This window comes from Abramis brama, assembly GCF_963993115.1.
Source record: "Abramis brama genome assembly, chromosome: 24".
Taxonomy (NCBI): domain Eukaryota; kingdom Metazoa; phylum Chordata; class Actinopteri; order Cypriniformes; family Leuciscidae; genus Abramis; species Abramis brama.
This window is the reverse complement of record NC_139986.1, coordinates 994802-1004877: the sequence shown is the minus strand read 5'-3', so window position 1 is coordinate 1004877 and position 10076 is coordinate 994802. Positions and strand designations below refer to the sequence as shown.

At 43.1% G+C, this 10076-nt stretch overlaps 1 protein-coding gene across 1 annotated transcript in view; it reads left to right on the top strand.

Moving 5' to 3' along the window:
* Positions 1-9240: 9240 nt before the first annotated feature.
* vopp1b (VOPP1 WW domain binding protein b) overlaps positions 9241-10076 on the top strand; it is a 38641-nt gene continuing 37805 nt past the window's right edge. The window contains exon 1 of the mRNA XM_084102081.1: positions 9241-9503. Coding sequence (XP_083958207.1) covers positions 9441-9503 — 63 coding nt within the window. The 5' untranslated portion in view covers positions 9241-9440. The remainder of the gene's footprint in view (positions 9504-10076) is intronic.

Genomic DNA, 10076 nt, shown 5'->3' with positions numbered 1-10076 from the left:
GAAACATTAATTTAAGTGTGTCCAAATGTTTGATTGATATTTATATAAAAAATCAAACAATGAGTGTTTGAATCATACTTTCATTCCTGAATGAGTCATTAAAGGCATGAATGTGCGGCTGGTTCCCGTGTTTTGAACACATCTTCCCCATGAGGAACACGAGCACCCACAGCTTACGGGACAGCTGGTTCTCTCCCAGTGGACCAGGATTGGAAATAGATTTCTGTTTCCACTAATGACTTTTTAGTTGTGGCAGGAGTGTTTGCGTCAGCTTCTCCGAGGAGCCTGAGTCAGCAAACATCGGGAAAAGCTTCCGAGAGTGTCCGGCTCATTCCCTGTCCACAACAGAAGCGTGTGTGTGATTATACTGGTGGATATTACAACACTTTCTGGTGCTCGGCTTGTGCAGTGTCCAACGGCACACACACATTACATTATTAGATAATTCATTGAAGAGTAACACTAGATCATCTTGTGGATTGGTATTAGTAGATTTGTTGTATTATGTGCTTGTGAAGACATTAATAATGCTGTCATATTAAGTTAATGATCATTTATTATGATAAATCGGCAGTAATGACATTCTCATGACCATTATTTGTATTCCCAGACCTCTCTGTTGTTCTGGTCTGTGTTTCCTCTCATAAGGAATGAACTGGTCAATAACCGGTGTGTTAATGGTTTCGTTGTGCTTCATTAGATTGGGCTTTTTTTATTGATAATTTTCACCGATTATGCATCTGTGCTTCTGGGCTAATGTCGTTCGTTGTGAATGGCAGTTTTGTAATCATATGGCATCAGTTTTGGGATGGTGTTATTATAATACGTTGCTGTATTGCAGTGCCGGGATGCAGAAGTAGACTATCCATTCCCATTTAGCCACTGCAGAGCAACAGCTCATTTACTCGAACGTTAATAACATTACTAATTCAGCAAACATTAATCAGATTGTCTTCTCAACCATTCAAGTAGAGGCTGTACTGTTGCTCTTTTTCTGTGACTCCTTTTAAGATTTACAGTGAATAAATTCCTGTCCCATTTCTCAATTGTTATTTTGTGAAGTGAATGATGTTTGACATTTACACGAGTGGTACAACTTATAGTAACTGACTCATTCTAAGGAGGCACACATAGGAGAAATGCTAAAATACACTGTGCTAAAATTGCTCAGGAAAGTAAAATACTTGCTCGTTGGGTCTAGGTCTGTTTTATCAAAAACTCAATCCTTTACCCTGCTTATTGAAAACTGTCCGGGTAATATTTCCACTCATTCACACCAGAACTCCACATTCACAGTATGTCACGTGGGTTTACTGAGACTGATTAGTGTATTCATCTGCATACTGCACAATTACATGTAAACCATAAAGTCAGGTGCCATTATAAAGACTATATCTTTAATGTTTGCTCCTCACAGAAAAGTTGTCAACGACAAGCTTTGACTTCAGCCTGATGGCACTTCAGTGGCCAGCTCTCTCTACAGTAAACCAGGTATGTATGGGTGCATTCACGCCATGTTGTAATTACCATAATTATGAGATTCCAGCTTGTAAAGAAGTGCTCCCGTTCTCGTAGAACTCGTAAGTGCATCCTGTACACTGGGAATTTTCTGAGAGCTCCTACTTTTACCACATGACCAGTGTACCGCCCTTCTGCTGCTGATTCATTTAGCCGTGGATAGTGTTGCCTGTAAAATGCATAATTCCCAGTCAGAGAACATGAACGGCTCAGAGTACAACGTCACATTTTTTCATCTCAGAATTACATTAATACGACACGGTGTGAATGCAGCATAAGACTTTGAGTATCTGACAACAGAATCATCTGACGTGATAATGTATTTGTCCATCTTTTTCTTCCTCTGTCAGGATGCAGCTGACAAGGACTCATACAGACAAACTCCAGTGAGAATCCTCTGCGTTGATCCAGAAAGTCCTCAGCTAAACCCATCTAGAGTCAGGATCGATTCGGAAGGATGTGTGGTGATGGATGAACTGACCAACCTCAGGCCTTCTGTGTCCTTTCCTCGACTGATTTACGCCCTGGACTACCCTCACTGTATGAAAAACAAGTGAAATTGTATTCAGTAGGTAATGCTCAGCCTGAGAAAAGGTGAGCTGGCACCCAAATTTAAATTGTGAACTCATGAGTGTGAACAAACCATATAGTTTTGGTGCAATTTGTTGTGATTCTGAGATCTGACTGTTCATATGCTTAGCAATACGCTAATTTGTTAAAACAAACTAGTTTTTCTTCTCATGTTTTATGAGGAAAATGTTTTTAGGGCATGGAAAATTCATGTTTTGTTGTATTTCAAATGAAAATTTGGAATTGAATCGAAATAAAACAGAAAATTGTATGAATGTGCATTTATTTGCTTTTATCTTAATTTTCTAGTTTAACAAATTAAAAACAAATCAATATATCAATATATATGACATATATTTTACTTAGTCTATTGAACTTAAATATACTATGTGTAATAACTGCAAAGTAATTGATATTACAAAACATTTTAAGTTAAATGAACTTTAATTTTTAAGTTACCATTGCTTAATTTTTTTAGGGCAACCTGTTTGCTCCAAATTTTTTAAGTAGATTCAGCTTGTCCGGGCTAACACCATGACTGTTTAAGAGACTTGGATAGATTTCCCCTCTTCTGAAGGATATACCCATAACGCAGGACTCAAGCACTGTGATGCTCTGTGTGGAGAGGTTTATAGCAACCCAGCCTCAGTGGAAAAACATGCCTTTGGCAACATTTCTGCTAAATAATAATATGTTGCTTTGTTCATGTGTCACAACACTTTAAAAATGAAATGTGCAGTGAGAGGCACTGAAAAAATGATCAGTTTTATCTGAAACAGATGAACGTGAATGTTTTATTACACTAGTTATTGTTCATATCATGGCGATTCAGAAATGTAACATCCGGAGAGCGGTGCTAAAATTGTATTTTTGAATGACGTAACTCCTTTGAATGATGTAACTACACTTATAGTGGTAACAAAAGCAAATGTGAGATAAAAACTTACAACATTTGTTAAAGGTACACTGTGTAGTTTTTTAGTATTTTATTAGCTAAAATCAATGTCTTTATTCATAAATATGTCTTCATTGGTGTAAAATTACCTCTGCCAATGATCTGACTTATCCTCGTAAGCAAAGAATTTCTTAACTCTATTTACATTGAGGCTTCCATGTCGTTCCGCCATTTTGAAAAACTATAATAGTAGAGAGGGACAAAAAGCACTAGCCTACCTCAACCCGTTTCCGTTCAGAGCCAGCGTCACGTGACTGAAACCAGCTGACACAGACACGGAGATCAGAGGCGCTGGTCACTGCCCCGGGACATCTGGAAGGCTGCACTGCACGGTACTTCATAATGCAGGATCATACTTTTTTTAATTGCTTGGTTGGCGAATTCATTATATAGGCAGCATAACAGTAGAACATGTATAGTTAAACTTATAGTTAAGCTTCTTACATAACGGCTACCGTAGTTGCAACACGCATTTGTAAAAGCGAGGCGCTAGAGAGCACTATTCGTTTGAATGCAAAATACAATTTCACCGCTAGATGGGAGAAATTCCTACACTGTACCTTTAAAGTGACCATGTCATCTTAGCTTGCTTCTACAAGTATTTGAGCTATTATTGTTTCACAAGAGTTGTTCCCCAGCGTTCCTCATTTCAAGTGCAATAGTAACGCTGAGTGCTCCCAGAGATGAGTGAAGGCAGGATCCATGTGCAGGAGAACTTTATTAAAATAATAACAATAACCAAAAATATAAAAAGTAAACCAAAATAAACATGAGAAAACCAGGGAGCAGAACTGAGAACATCAAAGAAACATCACCAGGACAACACCAGACAAAGAACATGAGAAACACTGAGGAGTATATACACATATATAAGGGCAGCATCTCTTCTCTGATGACGAGGGCGGGGCAACCTGTCACTCACATAAGATCAGCCAATAGCAAACCACAACCAGCCAACCAGCCAATCAATTCCCCACAGACACAATCAAGCCCTTTTTTATTCTTCCATGGAACATAAAAGAAGATATTTTGAGGAATGCCTGAAATGTTTTCTTACATACAATGAAAGTCAATGGGGTCCAAAACAATACTGGATGTGGGTCCCTCTGGACTGAAAACACTGCAGTCCGGGAAACACCGGTTTGTGTTGGGAATGCCTCATTTATCACCCTCTCAGATCAGTGTTGGGTTTAGGCCAGTCTTTGCTTGTCTATCTGGATCACTGCCTCAATCCCGCTGTTTCCCAACGCTAGAACTTCCCAATGTCAAACACCTCTGGTTTTTTGTAGAGTTTGTGAGAAATATCCTTACAGCTTGATATATACAGGCTTAATATTTCATGATTAAACCATATCACATGATGAATTTGAGTATTTTGAAATTGAGTTAGTGTTTTTTTTTTAACACTTTACAATAAGGTCTTATTTATTAACATTAATTATTGCATTAACTAACATGAACTAGCAATGAGCAATATATTTGCTGCCGTATTTATTAATCTTTGTTAATTTTAGTTAATAAAAATACAGCTGTTCATTGTTTGTTCATGTTAGTTTACAGAAATTAACATCAACTAAGATTAATAAATGCTGTAGAAGTACTATTCATTTTTAGTTCACGGTAACTTAAGTAGTTAACTAATGTTAACAAATGAAACCTTATTGTAAAGTATTGCCTTTTTTCCTACAAATGAAAAAACTATGTTCTAAAAAACATTTAGATAAAATTCCCATTAAGTTATAAAAACACTATTTCTGAGTTTAAAAAACGTTTCTTGGTTCATTCTTGGTAACGTGAACGTTAAGGGAACATTTTATAATTTTGCAAACATTATAAAAACACTACTTTTGAATATTCTCTAAACGTTCTGAAACAAGTGGTGATATTAAAAAAAAACGTTCCAAAGAAACATTTCAGGGAAAAAACAACATAAAAAATGTTTTATTAACGTTACTGAACGACGAGAGATCCTTGCCAGAATGTGAGCTAATGTTATTTAACATTATTAGCTCTAATATTTGGGCTAGAGACATTTTTGAATTTGTATTAATGTAAATAGATAATTAAAATCAAACACATATAAATCAAATATAATAACATTTAACGGCAGTTTTTAATCATATTTTCGACAGTTCAGGGCTCTCCTGGGCCTTTTCTGAAAGATAGAATTGCACAAACCCATCCATGGTATTCCATCATCCCCTGTTCAGAGAACAACAGCAGGGAACTGAGATTGTGCTTCATGACACACTATGACAGACAGTGAGGACATTCATTCACACACAACTAATTGGATTCTCTCAGCTTCTCTTCAAAACTCATGGCAACAGAACAAGACATTAGAGGTGGACTTCAGTTCGTCAACTGATCTCAACTCATTAGAGTCTTATAGTCATTAGTCCAGCTCCCCAATTAGGAGAAAGAACAACACACACACACTCACACACACTCTCTTGCTCTCAGTCCTTATTGTTTTGATAAGATCGGTTGCCGTGGTAACGGACACAGGTAAACACACCGGGGAGGCCGAGAGCCTTCATTCATGATCACTGTGACACATGATGAAAATAATAGCATGAAAACTGCAAAAGGTTGAATTGTGGCTAGAAACCAAAGTGGCAAAGTAACGTAAGGCTCTGTAGGGATACAAAAGATATTAATAAAAACATAATATCTGTTATGCATACAATAAGATAAGACATAATCCAAAACCCAATGCAATGTGTAGCACAGTACACTGCTTTTACAGACTGCTGTTGAATGCTGTGTGCGTGTGTGTGTGTGTGTGTGTGAATTGCATTAAATTGTGAAATTGTGCTAGATCTTAACTTTTCTAAAACCTTTTTTGTTGTTGTTGCATTGACTTCTAACCAACTGGTTCCCAGGTGATTTTTAGTGAATGTATGTCAGTTCCACTGAAGTTCACACATATGTCATTTATCAATAAGTTTAACATTCAACTTTTGACTACTTTTAAAAATATATTCAATAGGCTTTAATTACATCACAGTTTAATAACATGCTTGTATAGTCAGATGCAGGTAGCATTAGAGGTCATTCTCATCCTAGAATTTGATTGGACAGAAATCTGTGTAGTGCAGGATGAGTCATCAATACTTTTGGTCCCGAAAGAGAAAGGCTGTGAAAGCATTTAAGTGAATTTAGCCAGTATTTATGAGAACATTAGCATATCCTGAATGTATATAATCCCAAAGTTAAAATAGAAAGCGCCTGAAGGAGGGAACGGAGACATAACGTCGATATGACAATGTAATTGGGATCACTTCAGGGAGCCCTATCATCTTTGAGTGTCTACAGAACGAGCCAATGACCGTTGGTGTGCGTGAATCGCGTCATGCCCGTTGTACGTGGATGCCCGTAGAATCGAGACATGAAAGTATGCGTCCTTCAGGTCGATCGCTGCAAACCAATCTTGGGGATGGATGCACTTGAAAATGCATTTCTGCGTAAGCATCTTGAACGACAGCCTGTGAAAGGACCGGTTCAGGACACGCAGATCCAAGATTGGTCATAACCCACCGCCTTTCTTGGGTACAATGAAGTACGGGCTGTAGAAGCCGGTCTTCATATGGGCTGGAGGGACCGGCTCTATCGCATCCTTCGCCAGTAGGACTGCGTTCTCTACCTTGAGCACAGGGGCACTGTCCGCCAGAACATGGTGGACATGGGTGAATTAAATGCCCCTGAAGGCTGGGGGACGCCGGGCGAACTGATTCGCATAGCCGAGTCTGATAGTACAGATGAGCCAGCAAGACGGGCTGGGAAGCGCTAGCCAGGCTCCCAGACACCGTGCAAGCGGGACCAACGGCACCACAGACGTACCCGGGCAGCACGGCGGAATTCAGGGATCCGACTCGGATGAGGCATAGCGGCCCAGAGTGGGGTCTGAGTGTGTGGTGCAACACGTACCTGCTTCCGTCGAAGGGCAGAGTGAGTGTGCAGAGGCGTCAGTGTGTCTGGGACACAGCCACTGCTGCTCGCTGGCGATGAAAGAGGGGCCTGAGGGTGAACAAAAACAAAAGGAAATAAAAGATTCTCCGCCCGGCCCTTTATCGGGGGAAGGAGCAGCGCGTTCACCATCTCCTGAAGAGCAGTCCGATCCACCTCTGGGTCGCCCGTCTTAGGGTCGTTTGCACCTGCGCTTGCCTCCTGGTTTGGCAGCGGCATGGACAGGCGGGGTCGACTTCCTGCGGCTTGCTCCACGCTGAGACCTAGGTGGTTGCTGCTGCCGAAGTTTCACGGGAGCGAAGGACGCTGCAGAAGGTCGACTCGACGGTAACGAGCAGACGGAGGGTCTGCGGACGGGTGGGGGCAGCAGTGGTCCTCCGGGGCAGGATGTGTCGGATGGCCTCCGTCTGCTTCTGGGCGGCCGAGAACTGCTGGGTAAAGCTCTCGACCGTGTTGCCGAACAACCCAACCTGGGACAGAGGGGCATCCAGGAATCGATATTTATCGGTGTCCCACATATCGGCCAGGTTGATCCAAAGGTGGTGCTCCTGGACCACCAAGGTGGACATCGCCTGACCGATGGAACGTGCGGTTTCTTTCGTCGCATAGAGGGCGAGGTCAGTTGCCGCACAGAGCTCCCGGAGGAGAGATTGCCTCAGTGGAGAAGCTCTCACGGTAATCCTCAGATCACCCCCCGGAGGAGCTCTGGGTCAGAACCACCCTTGTGCATGTCCATGAGCGCCTGGGCCTGGTGGACCTGCAACGCCATGGCATGCAGGTCAGAAGCAGCCTGTCCACAGGCTTTGTTAGCCTTCTCCGTGAGACCGGACGAAAACTTACAAGCCTTGGACGGGAGGCGTGGATTCCCTGGCCAAGAGGAAGCGGATGCTGGACACAGCTGCATTGCAACGGCACGCTCCACCGGCAGGAGATGCACATACTCCTTGGCTGCTCCGCCGTCCAGGTTGGTGAGGAGGGAGGAGCCCATAGGCCGTAGTCTGGCACTATACGGTGCCGACCATGACCTAGTGAGCTCCTGCACCTCCGGGAAGAAAGGCACCGGGGCGGGCTGTGCTGAGAACCAGCACAGCCCGCCCCGACAAACCAATCATCCAAACGAGAAGGTTCGGGATGTGGTGGAGGGTTCCACGCAAGCCCGACCTTCTCAGCGACCCGGGAAAGCATAGCCGCCCATTCTGGATCGGACTCGGGCAATGCTACACTCCCCGAAAGAGGTAACGCAGCCGAATCCTCATCTCCAGAGGAGTGAAGCTCCCCCTCCAATGCTGCGACCGACATCTTATTGTCAGGAGGAGCCCCAAAAGACACGACTGGTCGTTCATGAGAAGGACCAGCATGTTCTTTTGGAAGCTCCAGTGGTGGCCGCGTTTGTGAGGCGTGAGGGGCCCACGGAGATTGCCTCGGTGGGGAAGCCCTCACGGTAATTCTCAGATCACCCTGGCTAAGCGCTGAAGTAGGCCTACTCTGCGGTGCAGAATAGACACTAGATCGGGGGATAGACGAGGGGACTGACACCGAACCGACACAAGCTCTCGCTGTAAAAACAGCAGTTGTTGAACAAACAAATATTTGCGGCCACTCGCTGCACGCGCCGTCACACCAACACCGTTTAGAGAGTCTTCAACACACAGTAGCAGTCTGTAGAGTTCGGAGATGAACAGGAAGCTTGGCTCCGAAGTGAAAGACAATGTGTGCGTGCACCCGCTTCCTGTTTATACCCGCTCTGCGGGGCGGGGCACATGACGCGATTCACGCACGCCAACAGTCATTGGCTCGTTCTGTAGACACTCGAAGATGATAGGGCTCCCTGAAGTGATCCCAATTACGTTGTCACGTTGACGTTACGTCGAACGTGAGCGACTGAAAGGGAACTTTTATTTTGATTGCAGAGAGTCAGTATGAATAGATTTATTATTTATAAAACCAAGTGAGCTTCTTGTATTTAGTGTGCTTAAAATTAAAGCCATGTGGTTTTCACGTTGTTATGGTGCAGTGACATTCAAACGTCCTTTTACTTTCTTTGCATCTTCGAGGTAACATTATCCTACTTTGTAAATCAATATATATTTTTTTCAATTAAAGTAAGCAGAGTGGACTATAGTCTAATAAGCGGTGGATTCTCCCAATGAAAAGCTGTGTTAGTTTGAGGAGTATGAGACAGAAGCCTGCAGTGCTAATATCGTGTGTGTGTGTGTGTGTGTGTGTGTGTGTGTGTGTTCAGCAGCGGACTCGGTTGCTTGTCGCTCGAGCCGCAGCGGAGATACTGGCGCTGTTCTCTCTCTCTCCTCCGCGACATACACACACGGAGCGCGAGCGCGCATCATCACGCTCGTGCTTCTGCTGTGAACATCCACGGTTTACTGCTATGAATCCTCCGTCCTGACGGCATTAACACACACACTCCGACATGCAGGAGCGGGTGAAGAGCCTCGGAGCGGCCGCGCTTCTGACACTGTGCGCGATCCTCGAGGTGAGTCCAACACACACACACACACACACACACACAACACACACTGCTGATACTGTGCGCGAACCTCGAGGTGAGTCGCGTCGCGTCCGACGCACAACACGCACAACAAACGCTTCGCCATTTCAAATCGTTCTGTACGGATACACTTCATTATTTCTCTATTATCCGCTGTCTGTAGCGTTGTTTTACGGTGTTTTAAACACACCAGTAACGTTGAGCCTTTGTCTCTGTGTCCGCTCCTCCTACAGTAACACACACAGTGTGTGTGTGTATGTCATCATCATCATCATTCACAGATGCAGGAAATACTGTAAACATCACTGAGTTTGATCAGTTCACAGTCAATGCAGATCGGTGCTTTATACAACAACCATGCAGTGTGTTAGAACTATTTTTGGGATTGTTTTAGTCTATGGCTTAGTTTTTTCAGAGGCTAGATGAAATTAGAGTGTGTGTTATAATTGTATTCAGTTGATTACTATATTTGCGTTAGCCTCATATTAATTTTCACTGTTGGATCATCACATGCCTTTTACATAATACATTTGAGGGAAGTTATGGGTGGATGAGTGT